We start from the raw sequence: 16047 nt of genomic DNA on the forward strand, positions 1-16047 counted from the left end.
GAAGCGGACGTGAAGGCCTCTTTCAAAGACTGAAAAGCTTCAATGGCAGATGGGGGCCACAAGCTGGGTTTACCCCCTTTCCGGATGAGGGCCAGGATAGGTGCAATGCGGGAAGAGAACCCCCGGATGAACTGCCGATAGTAGTTAGCAAATCCGATAAATCTCTGGATTGCCTTGGTACTCAACGGGATAGGCCACTCCTGGATGGCAGACACTTTCACGGGATCCATCTCAAAACCTTCAGGAGAGATAATGTATCCTAGGAAGGGGATCTTAGACACCTCGAAGACGCACTTCTCCAACTTGGCGAAGAGAGAGTTCTTCCTCAGACGAGAGAGTACCTCCTTCACCTGGGAGCGATGGCTTTCTAGGTCTTTAGAGAAGATCAGGATGTCGTCCAGGTATACGACTACTAACCTTCCTAGGAGATCCCGGAATACATCGTTAGCAAACTCCTGGAAGACGGCAGGGGCATTGCAAAGGCCGAAGGGCATAACGAGATATTCATAGTGCCCGTCACGAGTGTTAAATGCCGTCTTCCATTCATCACCCTCACGGATGCGAATGAGATTGTACGCCCCTCGGAGATCCAACTTAGAGAATATCTTCGCCCCCTTCAGCTGGTCGAAGAGCTCTACGATCAAGGGCAGAGGGTACCTGTTTTTGACAGTGATTTTATTCAGGCCCCGGTAGTCTATGCATGGCCGAAGGCCTCCGTCCTTCTTCTCCACAAAGAAGAACCCAGCCCCTGCAGGAGAGGTAGAAGGGCGGATAAACCCCCGCTGGAGATTTTCTTGGATATATTCCTTCATTGCGGAAGTCTCAGCAGGAGAGAGAGGGTAAGTGCGGCCTCTGGGGGGCATGGCTCCTGGCAGGAGTTCGACAGGACAGTCATAAGAGCGATGTGGAGGAAGGAATTCCGCAGACTTCTTACAGAACACATCGGAGAATTCCTTATAACAGGAGGGCAGAGACTTTAACTCGGTTGAGGAGATAGTTACCTTCTTGAGGGGTTTATCAGGAAGGCAATGCTGTAGGCAGAATGGGCTCCAACGAGAAACCTGCCCTGTGGACCAGTCTATGGTGGGATTGTGCAGGCGCAGCCAGGGGAGACCCAAAACAACAGGAACATCGGGACAAGAGATGATAAGAAACGAAAGTCTCTCTTTATGCAGGGTCCCAACCTGCACAAGTAGTTCGCCAGTGGTCATCGTGAGTACAGACTCCAGGGGTTTATCATCTATGGCAAAAATCCTCATGGGAGAAGGCAAAGGAAATAGGGGGATTCCCATGTACTTAGCAAAGAGAGCGTCCATGAAGTTACCCCCGGCTCCAGAATCGAGGAAAGCATTCCCGAAGATGGTCTTATCAGTCAGACGAATCTGGAAGGGAAGGAGAAACCTGTGTGAGTTTCCTTGGGTCTTCCCCTGAGACCAATCTCGAGACTTTTGAGTCGTGCCCCCTACATGAGTTACCATAGACATACCTCGGGGTACAAAACTCTTAGCCTTTGCAGGACAGGCATTAGCGAAGTGGGAATGTCCGCCACAATACATACACAGGCCTGACGTCCGTCTGCGGAGTCTCTCTTGTTCAGTGAGGCGAGTTCTTCCCACTTGCATGGGTTCCTCCTGGAGAGAAATGGATGCTTGGGCAGGCGGGGTGACAGGAGCCTGCAGGAGAGGCCTCTGGAAGCGGGGTGCCAACGTGGGTTGAAACTTCCTGACACGATCTCTCAGGGTTTGATGCTCTCTCAGAAGAGTGTCCACCTTAACAGCCAAGGCGATAAGGTCCTCAACTTGCGTGGGTAATTCCCGGGAGACCAGGTCATCTTTGATGCGGAGGGAGAGACCATTATAAAAATGCAGTATGGTATGCGTCGTTGTTCCAACGAGTCTCAGCAGCAAGTGTACGGAATTCAATAGCATACTCCGCTACACTGCGACTCCCTTGGCGGATTTGGAACAGACGGGAAGCAGCGGATGTCACCCGGCCGGGAGCATCAAAAACGATCCGAAATTCTTTGAGGAATGCTTCCGCGTCATCCATCAGTGGGGACTGCTTCTCCCAGTGTGGAGATGCCCACTCGAGAGCTTTCCCTGCCAGACGAGTAATCACAACCCCACCTTGGCACGTTCAGAGTCAAATTCAGTGGGGTGTAGGGCAAATCGAATCTGGCACTGATTCACGAATCCTCGACAGGCTTGAGGATCGCCATCGTAGAGAGGTGGAGCAGGAATGTGTGGACCAGAGGTAGAGGGCTGGGTAGCCTTGGCAGCAGCCGCTTGCGGAGGAGGTGCCGGCAGGGGGGTCGCTGGTGTCAACAAGGAGAGCTTTTCCAAGATCGCCTCCAGCGTGTGTCCCACGTAATTCTGCCGGGCTTCATACGCCTCCATGCGGGAATGTAGGCCCCGAAAGGCCCTGCCGAAATCTGGCTGAGCTTCCTCAGAGGAATCCATGGCCCGAAAATAATGTCAGGGAACCGGGAGTTCCCTCTGGGGAGTTGTCCGGATATAGGAGGAAGCCCCTCAGGAGGGATCAGGATCGTGGTATCCAGGGATTCAGCAGAAGGGGTAATAAAGTTCAGGCAACAGGTCAAAAGGCAGGCAGAATATAAACAGAGTCCAAAGTCCAGGCAGGGGGTCAACAACAAGAGATCAATCAATAGAATACTCAGGGATAACAGCAACAGGGAACCCAGGAATCTAATCAGGAACAAGATCCTATTTTCGGGCGCCATCTTGGCGTCTCGGGCGTCCTTTTAAAGGGGTTTTTTTGGCGCCCTTGCGTCGGCGTCAGCACGTCTGCGACCGACGCGCTGCGCCTGCGTCCGTCGCACCGTTGTGACGTCTTCGCGCCTGCGCACTTGCGCGCAGGCGTCTCTGCGCCGGCGCCGCTACCCACGTGGCGGCCATGGGCGCCGCCATTTTGGGAGCGGCGTCGGAGGAAGTAGTTGCGCCGCCCGGAGCTCCTGGTCCTGCTCCGGGCGGCGATCGTGACATTTTCCTTCTCAATGTAACTGAATGTGTCTCAGTGGGACATGGGTTTTTACTATTGAGTGTTGTTCTTAGATCTACCAGGCAGCTGTTATCTTGTGTTAGGGAGCTGCTATCTGGTTACCTTCCCATTGTTCTTCTGTTTGGCTGCTGGGGGGGAAAAGGGAGGGGGGGGTGATATCACTCCAACTTGCAGTACAGCAGTAAAGAGTGATTGAAGTTTATCAGAGCACAAGTCACATGACTTGGGGCAGCTGGGAAATTGCCAATATGTCTAGCCCCATGTCAGATTTCAAAATTGAATATAAAAAAATCTGTTTGCTCTTTTGAGAAATGGATTTCAGTGCAGAATTCTGCTGGGGCAGCACTATTAACTGATTCATTATGAAAAAATGTTTTTTCCCCATGACAGTATCCCTTTAAAATCCCCCTTAAGTAGAGGGCTTCCATGAGCCTCCACTGATTGACAAGCAAGGTAGAGTTGTGCCAGAAGAAGCCCATGTCCTGCCAATGTTCCTCCCATATAGTATGCAGCAGGGGCAGACATAGCCAGCACTAAATACATTAATGGGTGCAACTCATTGTGATCCAGGTGCAAAAGTAGGCACAAAATGTTTGCTCTGTTGATATCTGGCGACTATATGATCATGTTGATGCATTGCACTGCCCTTCCATCTCTCTCTCAACATGTGGTTATTTTTCAGAGCGATTGGACCATACTTTACCATCGGGCTATGAAGTTGTTGAGCCAGTGAAAGTCGACGAGAGAGGAGACTTTTTGTCCTACAACTTGCAGCACCCCGCCGAACGCACCCGAAGGAAACGTAACGTTGCCCCTCAAGCTATACATTACAGAATTCGCTACAAAGCCGATGACCTGTTCTTAAACCTGACATTCCGTGAAGGATTCCTCTCGGATAATTTTATACTTGAAAGAAGAAATGGCAATTACAGCCAGGCCCAGATTTCCCCACTGCCAGGAACTGGCTGCCATCTTACTGGTACAGCGCAACAGGCGCATGTCGGAAATGGAATTGCTGCTATTAGCGTGTGCGATGGACTGGTAAGAAGCTAAGATTACTCTTTCCATTGGTGGTTGTTTGGATATAGGGAAAATGTGCATAATGTGACAGTAGAGATGGTTTGGCTGTTGGCCGGATTGCAGCTGGACATGTACCACTAAGCTTCCGGCCTTTCGCAGAACAGATGTTCAGCTTTCTGCTTCAGTGAAATTAGTAGCTCAGCATTAAAGAGACAGACGTCTTCTGTTGACATAAGGTTCTGGCTGTGGACTTTGCTTTGGAAGCCATGCTGTGTTTTCCTGTTTAAAATTCTTTGGGCAAAGCTGTAGAAATCTCTAATAACACAGAGAACATGCAAAGCAAAGAAATGTGAAATGTTCTCCTCGTGCAGCAATATGGCTCATCCTTTCACTGTCAGTATGCGAGTACACATTAACATTGCTTAATTCATTCTGATTAAGGACAGAGGCCCTCATGTCTTGTTTAAATTTTCATTTGCATTAGTGAGATGTAGGTGAATTAATAATCACTTCCCCATAGCTTTCTCACTGACTGACTTGCAGTTTCAGCCTTGAATAAGTCTCCACTGTTCTCTGTCTGACTATATCCATCCCATAGCCATCATGTTGTCTTGTAATCAGCTTATAGTGTTGTAGCCTGGCATATTAACATATGGGGCAAATCATGGAACCTAAGTTTATTGGGCTGGTTGAGCTGGTTTATTTATTGGTTGGGCTGGCTCAGGCCACAACAGAAGCCAGTTGGTTCAGATCTGTTGGGTGGCAGTCTATGCCAGTATTTCTGGATCTGCTGTTTTATTGGCCGTCACCTACTTCTCTGTCTTCCTCCAGTTTATCTTCTTCCTTGGTGGTATCATTGGTGGGGTGACTCCTCTGTTTGAAATAATCAGTGGATTAGCACCACAGGGAAGAATTTAGTTCATGTGGGTATGGGTTTTATCAAGGGTGGGTTGGTGAAAATGATGTCTATACTCAGAAAGCCTGGAGCTACCACCACCTTCAAGCTCCAGTAATTCCAGAAATCCTTCTGTAGGCCGCATCAATAGCTACGTCAAACTTGTGCCCAGAGAATAACGTTAAATGTACTTCAACAGTTTGTTCGCACCTACATTTACATCTTTCCGGTGGAGTCCATAATTACCCTTTTTGGATTAAATGTACTTCAACAGTGCCTGACCCGACTGTACTTGAGAATAGTGATGAATGAATGTGTACTGGTTCACTTTGCCGAAAAATTTGCCAAACTCATTAAAGGGATACTGTCATGGGAAAACATGTTTTTTTCAAAATGAATCAGTTAATAGTGCTACTCCAGCAGAATTCTGCACTGAAATCCATTTCTCAAAAGAGCAAACAGATTTTTTTATATATTTAATTTTGAAATCTGACATGGGTTTAGATTAGATGGGGCAACTTTTTTGTAACAAAAATATCAGTCTATGGCCAACTTTTATATTGCATGGAATTTTTTGTAGCAAACTATGTTACAAGCTATGGGTGACTCCCTCCAATTCTGTTAAAGTCAATGGGCATTTTTTTTCTCACTCCATATGTGTTGAAGTGAGAGGGCATTTTTTTTTCTCTGCAAATATTTGTTGCATTTTCATGAAAAAAAAAATCAGCTGATGGCAAATTGCAGAATTTCGCCATGCATGGCAAAATCCGCTCGTCTTTTCAGGAGTTTTCATTTCTGTAGAAATGTATGCTATAAACAAATATAATACACAAAAGCCATGAATATCTTGTAAATTATATCCTTATAAACGGTGAGTTCTGATGTCATCAGTTATAAACGGTGAGTTCTGATGTCATTTCTGTCACATGACTCACTGAAACTTGTGTATTATAATAAATAAAGTACCCCCAGTTGTAAAATATGAGGATATTAGAAGTTACCTCGGAGTTCCATGACCTGTATAAAAACACTCGGCCTTCGGCCTCGTGTTTTTATATAGTCATGAAACTCCTCGGTAACTTCTAATATCCTTATATTTTACAAGAGGGGGTACTTTATTCACTATATAATACACAAAAGCCATGAATATCCTGTAAATTATATCCTTATAAACGGTGACTAGTGATGTCATCAGTTATAAACGGTGAGTAGTGATGTCATTTTTGTTACATGACTCACTAAAACTTGTGTATTATAATAAAGAAAGTACCCCTTGTTGGAAAATATGAGGATATTAAGTCACCTTGGAGTTCCATGACTTGTATATACAGTATATGGTCACTCCTCTGTGACTCTAAGCTCTTGTTGTAAACTACTTTAACAAACACAATGCATAAGTATGTGTAATGTAAGGCTAAACAAACTGTTGTCTGACATGTAGGTCACATTATCCCTTCGAGCTGGAGCTCATGCCGGCCTCCTACATTATTTTCTACAGACAGGCTGTGGAAATACAAATCAAATGAAATCAAAGGTGTCTCATAAAGGCTGGAGGAAATGTTCTCGTTCTCTTGTTTCTTTTTTTCTCCTACCGATCAGAATCCCTGTGTAATTTTTCTGTCAAATGTAGCGGCAAGAGCATCCCAAGCAAGTAGGCAAGTCAAAGAAAAGTACTAAAGCCTGTTCATTTTCATAATAACAAAGTAAAATTCATGGCAGCAGATGAATGGGAAATGTCAGTTCTTTTGGGTTCATAAATAAGGTTTGGAGGATAATAACTGGGCTGCAAATAACTTTGGGTATTAGGATTCTACAGGCTACGATTTGCTTAATTCTAAAACATGTAACGGCGACTTTTGTCAGAGTATATTTGCTTTTTTCTATAGAGTACTTTAATGGGACCAAGGCTATTTGATTTGGTATCTGCTGATTGTAATTGAGTAAAGGAAAGGGATAGATTATCCAAGAACCCCAGGTGCTGTTTAAACAAAAATGTGTTCATGTTTGATTCATTGGCTAAGTCAGTAGGGGTCATAAGAAAATGGCTGGCCATAGACGCAAAGATCCGATCGTGCGAAACGGGGATTCGAACGATTTTCAGACCGTGTGTGGAGAGTTCCGTTATTTTTCGTCCCACGGAGATCAGTCGTTTGGTTGATCGGACAGGTTAAAAGATTTCTGTCGGCAGCCGATAATTTCTCTGCATGTATTGCCGTTCGTACGATTTTCAGTGGGAGACTGTCGCCAGCTTTGTCGGAAATAACATTGGCTGATCTGTCCTTTAAAGGGATCCTGTCATCGGAAAACATGTTTTTTTCAAAACACATCAGTTCATAGTGCTGCTCTAGCAGAATTCTTCACTGAAATCCATTTCTCAAAAGAGCAAACAGATTTTTTTATATTCAATTTTGAAATCTGACATGGGGCTAGACATTTTGTCAATTTCCCAGCTGCCCCCAGTCATGTGACTTGTGCCTGCACTTTAGGAGAGAAGTGCTTTCTGGCAGGCCGCTGTTTTTCCTTCTCAATTTAACTGAATGTGTCTCAGTGAGACATGGGTTTTTACTATTGAGTGTTGTTCTTAGATCTACCAGGCAGTTGTTATCGTTTGTTAGGGAGCTGCTATCTGGTTACCTTCCCATTGTTCTTTTGTTTGGCTGCTGGGGGGAAAAGGGAGGGAGTGATATCACTCTAACTGGCAGTACAGCAGTAAAGAGTGATTGAAGTTTATCAGAGCACAAGTCACATGACTTGGGGCAGCTGGGAAATTGACAATATGTCTTGCCCCATGTCAGATTTTAAAATTGAATATAAAAAAATCTGTTTGCTCTTTTGAGAAATGGATTTCAGGGCAGAATTCTGCTGGAGCAGCACTATTAACTGATTCATTTTGAAAAATGTTTTTCCCATGACAGTATCCCTTTAACTACTTTATTTGATCTAAATGGTTAGTGGCAGGTCGGGAGATGGGGAAGTCCGATCGTTCGAGGATTCGAACGATCGGATCTTTGCATCTATGGCCAGCTTTAGGGAACAGACAAAGGCCACAACTGCACCCACCAAAGCCCTTCCCACTGTTTTTTTAAAACTGACCGGTACAAGGTGCAAAGTTCAGCCAGACCGTGGCAGAAATGTTTCCTCAATGAGCTGTAAGGTGCACACTCTTGAACACTTCTGGCCAGGGTCTTGGTAAATGACCCCTAGTGAGTATTAGTGATGGGTGAATAAATTCACCTGGGGCGAATTTGCTGCGAATTTCTGCATTTTGTCACCAGCGAATAAATTCGCGAAACCCAGCAAAAATTAGTCGGCATCAAAATTGACGGGATCGACATTTCAAATCGAATAAGGGCATCAATTTTTGAGTTTCACAAATTTTTCGCCATTTTGTGGGAAATTCGCAAATTTTTTGGCGATGCGGGATAAATTTGCCGATCACTAGCGAGTATCATCATTCTTCAGAGACATTTACAGAAGCAACTTCATCTGTTAGCACCATTCATGATGCTGTTGCATTAATCTTCCCCAAACCCAAAAAGTTCCCTTTTGTCTACAGGTTAATCAGACTGAACCTAATGCTTTGTCACAATAGGTAATGGGTGTCTATATTGCTATGGTTTAGGGTTATATCTGTAGTATTACGCGATGGTTTGCCCTGGTCCTGTAACCCATGACCACTAAGGAGCAGTTGCCTATGACTGCAGTTACAGTAATAAAACTAATATAATGGAATAAGTTCGGCAGGCGCAACTTTGTGGCAAATTTCCGTGACAAAACACTATTTGGACGCCCATTGACTTTAACGCTGGTGTCAAAATTGACGCGGGGGTCAAACATTGAGACGGGAGTCAACATTTGGGTTTTGTAAATTTTTTGGGGATTCACGAATTTCGCTGGAAATTTGAAAATTTTTCGGGTAATCGAAACGGAAGAAATTCGCCCAATCTGATTGATCTAAATAATAACAGCTGATTGGTCGATATGGGTTGCTGGATTTTACCTTTTTTTTTATCCACTGTATCTCCCATAATCAAGATGTTCTCTTCTATGCTTATTTTTTTACATCTGACTGTACAGTGGCTCTTTATAATGAATGCAGTGGCTTCATACATTTTCATACAGTTTAATACCTTGTGTGACTGTTTCTATATCCCTGAGCCTCCATCAACAAACTCAAGTGAGACACTAATAAGTCCATACAGCTCAGCAGAGGAGATCTCAATTAAAATAGATATTTAGGGGCCGATTCACTAACTTCGAGTGAAGGATTCGAAGTAAAAAAACTTCGAATTTCGAAGTTTTTTTTGGGCTACTTCGACCTTCGACTACGACTTCGAATCGAAGGATTCGAAGTAAAAATCGTTCGACTATTCGACCATTCGATAGTCGAAGTACTGTCTCTTTAAAAAAAACTTCGACCCCCTAGTTCGCCATCTAAAAGCTACCGAAGTTAATGTTAGCCTATGGGGAAGGTCCCCATAGGCTTGGCTAACTTTTTTTGATCGAAGGATATTCCTTCGATCGTTGGATTTTAATCCTTCGATCGTTCGATCGCACTATCTGCGCTAAATCCTTCGACTTCGATATTCGAAGTCGAAGGATTTCAATTCCCAGTCGAATATCGAGGGTTAATTAACCCTCGATATTCGACCCTTAGTGAATCAGCCCCTTAAACTCCTAGTGACAAGGGTTTAATCTGGGTTGCCAAACTTTGACAGCATTTTTGTTTTTTAGGACAGTGATCCCAAACTAGTGTCTCAAGAGTAACATGTTGCTCTCCAACCCCTTTGATGTTGCTCCCAGTGACCTCAAAGCAGGGGCTTATTTTTGAATTCCAGGCTTGGAGACAAACAGAGTCTCCTGTAGTCTGTCAGTCCACATAGGGGTTACAAATAGCCAATTACAGCCCTTATTTGGCACCTACAGGAACTATTTTCATGCTAACATCTGAATGTGGCTCACAGGTAAAAATGTTAGGGACCCCCCTATTAGGGGGTGCCACTCCTGCTATGAACAGGGAAGTCTACATCTGCATCTACATCTACATCAATGGGTTAAGGGCCTTAAGAGTAAATAAAGCAAAGCTCGGAAGCGACCATTTATTTTTGGTTTGACTGTTTAATCTCAAATGCTCAGCAATGTCTTTTGTCGAACTAATTTGTTGTGATATTCTCTCCAACCTTATGCAGCTAACAGATTGCTGAATGCCATCATCAAACCTTGCTCTTTCTCACATCACATGCCCTTCTGAAAACAAAAAATTTGAATTTGTTTTTCTTGACTGCTTGATGCCGTTGGCTTCCACAAGAGGAAAATAATAACATATTTACTGATGCCTAATGTGATAATGTGTGGGATAGGAATATGAGTGTCTTACTAGAGCTTCTCTAAAAATACACATAGTAATTTTTTTCTGTATCTGAATGTATCTGTCTGTCTGTCTCTGCCTGTGTCTCTGTCTGTGACCCACAGAATTAACCATAAACTCTGCTTTTTGGGAAGGAAATATTCCACATTAGCCAAGGGTTTTGCGATTAATTCCTGCCCCTAGTTGATATAAGGGGAGGAAGCACATGGCTCATTTTCCTTAATCTCCACCTATTCTAGTACCAGGGGTGGATGCGTTGGGAGCCTGGAGCATAAGACCATAGTCTATGCTCCATCAATCTTAGGGGCAGATTAACTAAAGGGAGAAGTGACTAACATTAGCAAAAATTCGCCAGCGTGATGTCATTTCGTTACTTCGCCAAAATACTAATGGGCGCCGGTGTAAATTCGCTAGCGAAGGAGATGGACTCTAGTGCTAATTACGCCTGGCGAAGTTGCGCTCTGGGGAATGGACGTAACTACGCAAATTCACTAAGATGCAGATTTTACTGAACGTTTCCTCTTGCGCCAGACTTGCCTTCGCCACCTCAGACCAGGCGAAGTACAATAGAGTAGATAGGACTTCCTCAAAAAATAGTTGAACATTTTTCGAAGTCCCAAAAAACGCTGACTTTTCATTTTTTCAGGGTGATAGACTGCAAAAGATCGTAATTTTTTTCTGGGGTACCCGGTTTCCCCCCTACATTTCCTAACATGTGGCACATATACTATACAGTGTACAGTGTTTAGTGTCCTAAGATGACCAATCATTTGAGAAGTTGGAAAGCAGAGGAGACCACATGAATGAGGTAAAGATATTAGTACTGACCTCTATCATAATACACATGTAGGAAATTGTTAGATAAACAGGACAGCTTAGAAGGGCAGCTTCTACTCCACTCCTTCTACCTGCTACATATCAGTCTACCTGATTTGGCTATATTATATAATTGAATTTACTTAATGAAGGTGCTATTGTCAACAATGCTGGGACCCAAGTGACAGGAATATAGATAGAGGTATCCAACTTTAAGAGGTGCAGGACCCTCTATGTTCCAAGTGGCAGCCAATCAGGCATTGTGTTTCAGTGGATCTGTCTGTAGCATGAAGGTTCCAACCAGTCCACTATTTTTTTTGTGGGTTTCTGAATGCTCATGTTTTCTACTTCAGTTCAAAATCATATCGATAGGTTATTTAGCCCTGGCCATTTCACTCTTCTTTGTGTGGCTGAAAACTCAGACCTTAAATAGTTATAGGATTCAAAAGGATAAAAACCCATGAGCTCATAATACTTCTTATTTCCCATCTAGGTTTATCAAAATGATTGTCTTTGTGTTTATAGCTAGGACTCCTCTGAGATGCAATCACATATAAAACATTTGCTTTGTTGCATTTATTTAAAATGTCAAAAAATCAAGTTTTTTCACTAACTTTAGAGGAAAGAAACTCAAACTTTTCTTGATTTATTATACCCTGATGCTGCAAAAGGCCAGAATCCGAAAAATCTACCATATCTTACCTGTCGAGGTCCTGTATAAGTCAATGGGAGAGGCACTCAATTTGAAGTTTTCATGGTCTGCGCTGGGTTTAGCCCAAAAATCTGACTTTTCCAGGGTTTTCGGGAAAATGTGTGCGATTTGGGAAAAAAGCCAGAAAAACTTGAGCAATTCAGGAAAAAGCCTGAAAATGTGATTAACTCGGTTTTCGCTTGATATTATTGAGTTTTTCCGCGATCCAATTAAATCAAGGTTTTTTTTTATTAATAAATAAGCTAAAATTGGGCATGCGAGTTTTTTTTTAATAAAATATGAGATAAACCTGGATTTTAGTAAATAACCCCCTTTATGTTCCGTGAAGCTACTTCTGGAGTTTAACCTTAATCCAAGGTATCCTTGTCCCACTGCAATCTGGCAATAGGTTTATTACCTCCAACTGGGCTTCTTTTTATAACAATATAGGTATGGGATCCATTATCCAGAAACCCATAATCCAGAAATCTTTGAATTATGGAAAGGTGTTACCTATAGACTCTGTTTTATCCAATAATCCAACTTTTTAAAAATGATTTCCTTTTTCTCTATAATAATAAAACAGTGCCTTGTACTTGATCCCAACTAAGATATAATTAATCCTTATTGGAAGCAAAACCAGCCTATTGGGTTTATTTCATGTTTACATGATTTTCTAGCCGATTTACGGTAGGTATGATGATCCAAATTATGGAAAGATCTGTTTTCCTGAAAAACCCCAGGTCCTGAGAATTCTGGATAACAGGTCCCATACCTGTACCAGAAGCCAGTGGGAGTTGGCGGACATGATCTGAAGGTCAGTGGGCAGGGTATTACACCATTGGGCCATTCATATTGACTATCTCTACCAATTTCTCTCTACAAATCACACTATTCATGCATCTTCCGAGGCCATAAATTAAAAGGAGCAGTAGATTGTGATCCTTGGCTGGAGGGGCATCACTGGTGCTATGGAAGCTTTTTAGTGATGTGAAGCTCTGTGATTCTACATAAACAAATTTTGGTTTCACAAATAAAATATAAATTATAGCCCGTATATGTGATTTTAATCAAATGAGCAAAAAATGCATAGAAGCAATAAGCAAATAGAGGCTTGGGGCACATTTACTTAAATGCGCATTTTCGCTTCGGAAGTCTCCGCCAGACTTTGTATGACTATGTCGGACGTTATTTTGTGACGAATACGCATATTCATCAAAGTGCACAATTATGTCTTGACAAGAGAACGCTGGCGTACTTTCGTCACCGTAGGGATGGTCGAATTTGACCCGTTTCGTTTTGCCAAAAATTCGCCGGCGGCGAAATGTCTCAGACGCCCATTAAAGTCTATGGGTGTCAAAAAAATTTTGTCGCGCAAAATATTTTTGACACGCGTCTTTTTATTTTGACGCACAACGCCATACAAGTCTATGGGCATCGTTTTTAGGCGAAACAAGGTGAAAAAATTCGCTCATCCCTATAATCGTCAGCCATGATTCGTTGGCGATAACATTTCATAAATTTTCTCCTAGCAAAACTTTAACTTACTTACGTTTAGGCCAATTTAGAATTTAGTTGGTATATAAAGATCATATATATGTATTTATTAGTGATTTGGTGGAATTGCTGGAAGTGGCCACTTCTTCTTAAAAATGCCCATGGAAGCAAAATGAAGACGGAGATTCTCTAATGTCCTGGGCCATGAGCCCACCCTAAAACAAATGTGGCATGAGCTTCAAATGTTAAAAAAAGTGTAAGAAGATATTTTTAATAATTACAATTTGTAAACATAATCCCACTTTAAAGATAAAAAAAAGCCAACATTTTGACTTTTGCTTATGACTTTTTTGGAATACAGGATATGATGTCACTGACATAATAATGTTGAGGATTTGGCTTCATTGTATTAATTCTCCAGTCAGAACCTGGTGAAATAGATTTTAGTGTAAAGGGTAATGAAATGAAATGTTCACACTTTGATAAATTAGTGGATTTACAATCATGTGATGTAATGTTTCGGGGGCGTGCCCCTTCCTCAGACACTAAATAAACGTGCAGGGGATATCCCCGCTACACTAGCCTTTTGTGTTTGGCAAATTTCTGTGTTGATACCCTTGGGAGAGGTCCCCATTGGTGAACTCTATTTTGATACTAATCCCTCTACGGATGCTAAATTATCTGTCAACAGAATTCAGTTTCATATTTTTTCCTTTCTATTTTTTGTTAAACTTTCTCTTTGATTTTATTCCAATGTTTTTCTCAATCACTGACATGCTGTGTGTTTGGTTTCTTACACAACACAACTCTGTATGAAAACAGATGTAGCGCAGCTCATTCAATTGGTCACAGGGACCCCCAAAGGTGCTGGGAATGTTATTTTCTCTGCTGGAATTTAGGTGTCAGGTTAATGATGGCTTTGGGAGCTGTACTTTTGCAAAAGCACATTTCTGGATTTTTTTTCCCTTTCTATCTCTGAGTTTGTTTTTGCTCTCAATGAATAGAAATGATAGTAAAACAACAGATGTTTGATGCTAGTTAGATATCCAAATATTTGAGGCCACTAATTTCATAATTTCCAATACAGTGTGCATTCTTATTCAAATTTTTAGTGGTTTTAAAGGTTTTTCAAACCACAAATAAGCTCATTTCCACAAATGTCAGTCATTTATCAAAAGATCTAAACTGAAAAAGCACCAACAGGAAAAAGTAGCAGACATGTTGCGGAAAGCGCACGATAACTACAAATTGTTCGTATTGTCGAACAAATGCCATCATCAATAACACCTGAAAGCTTCAAAAACCACAAATAAAAGAAAGGTCTTCCAGTTGTAGAAGGAACATCTGCCATTGGCTTCTACCTGATTTCAACAGGTTTTTGCTGGAGTATTTTGCACTGTCGCAGTTTTGTTGCATAATAAATCCCAGAAAAGTCGCTGATTTTTTTCCTATGAATTTTTCGGGGGTTTGGAGTTAAAAAGCCTGACCTGAAAAAGTCTCCGTTTAGTAAATCAGATCAGTAGGGGCTGGGCATTCAGCCGCAGACCTGTAGTTACCACTGCATAAAGAAACCAGTACTCCAGTTCAGGCCTTCGGCTCCCCTAAACTGCTGGATTTAGCCTTTCTCACCAGGATTTGGATTCGGCCGAATCCTTCTGCCCGGTAGAACCGAATCCTAATTTGCATATGAAAATCAGGGGTGGGGAGGGAAATACTGATGGCTAAAGAATAGCAGGTTAGATGTTTCTCATTCCCTGCATTGAATAGAGCATTGTCTTCTTTTACTCCAACCCTGTAGATGAGCCAGAAATACTCCTCGATCCAGAGCAGGGGTCCCCAACCTTTTTTTTTTAGCTGTGAGCAACATTCAGATTTAACAAGAGTTGGGGAGAAACACAAATATGAAAAATGTTCCTGGGCGGTGCAAAATAAGTGCCGTCATTGGCATCTTAGTAGCCCCTGTTTGAACTGACAGCCTACAGAAGGCTCTGTTTGACAGTACACCTGACTTTCATACAACCAAAACTTGCCTCCAAGGCAGGAATTAAAAAATAACCACCTGCTTTGAGGCCACTGGGAGCAACATCCAAGAGGTTGGTGGCTCATGAGCCACTGGTTGGGGATCACTGCTCCTGAGGAACAGTAGGAATTTACTCTTGCAACAGCAGATACGCAGCCAACAACGTTCTTTACTTTAGGGATGAAGATTCTTAACCATAGGTTGTAAACATACCTTAACATAAACTGGACCTACATTTGGCTGGTGTGCTCAATGGGGCTTTTTCATATATCAGTTGGAAAGATTGGAAAATCCAATGAAGGTCCACTTCCAGCCATGAATTCAATGCTGCTGAGAAGGGCATACATGGGATCCCTGGGGGCTTGGGTTCCTGATGTCCCACCGTTGCTTTTTATGGACATCTTTATGCAAAGTCATCTTTTTTTATAAGTTAAATTAGTTGTTTTACAATTTACCCAGTGGTTTTTCCCTGTGTTTACAGTATGATTGATTTTCTAAACTTTCCATTTGACCTATCAATATTCTTTCTGACCTCTACACCATTTAAGTGGGATAATAAACAGAAGGAACATCTGCCTGTTAAATGTTTCTCTGAATGCTTTCACCATACTACAATTTCTTCAGTTTCGTTCCTGCCTGAAGATGAGTTTGACTTGGGGGCTACGAGCTCCATCTGTACAAGTACCCATCAAGCCCTGAACCCTGTGAGCTCCTTGATACCT

At 42.5% G+C, this 16047-nt stretch overlaps 1 protein-coding gene across 2 annotated transcripts in view; it reads left to right on the plus strand.

Moving 5' to 3' along the window:
* adamts12.L (ADAM metallopeptidase with thrombospondin type 1 motif 12 L homeolog) overlaps window positions 1–16047 on the plus strand; it is a 352590-nt gene that overhangs the window by 17536 nt on the left and 319007 nt on the right. For both annotated transcript variants that reach the window (XM_018266523.2, XM_018266519.2), the window contains exon 2: window positions 3701–4059. In XM_018266523.2, coding sequence (XP_018122012.1) covers window positions 3701–4059 — 359 coding nt within the window. The remainder of the gene's footprint in view (window positions 1–3700; window positions 4060–16047) is intronic.

This window comes from Xenopus laevis, chromosome 1L, assembly GCF_017654675.1.
Source record: "Xenopus laevis strain J_2021 chromosome 1L, Xenopus_laevis_v10.1, whole genome shotgun sequence".
NCBI lineage: Eukaryota > Metazoa > Chordata > Amphibia > Anura > Pipidae > Xenopus > Xenopus laevis.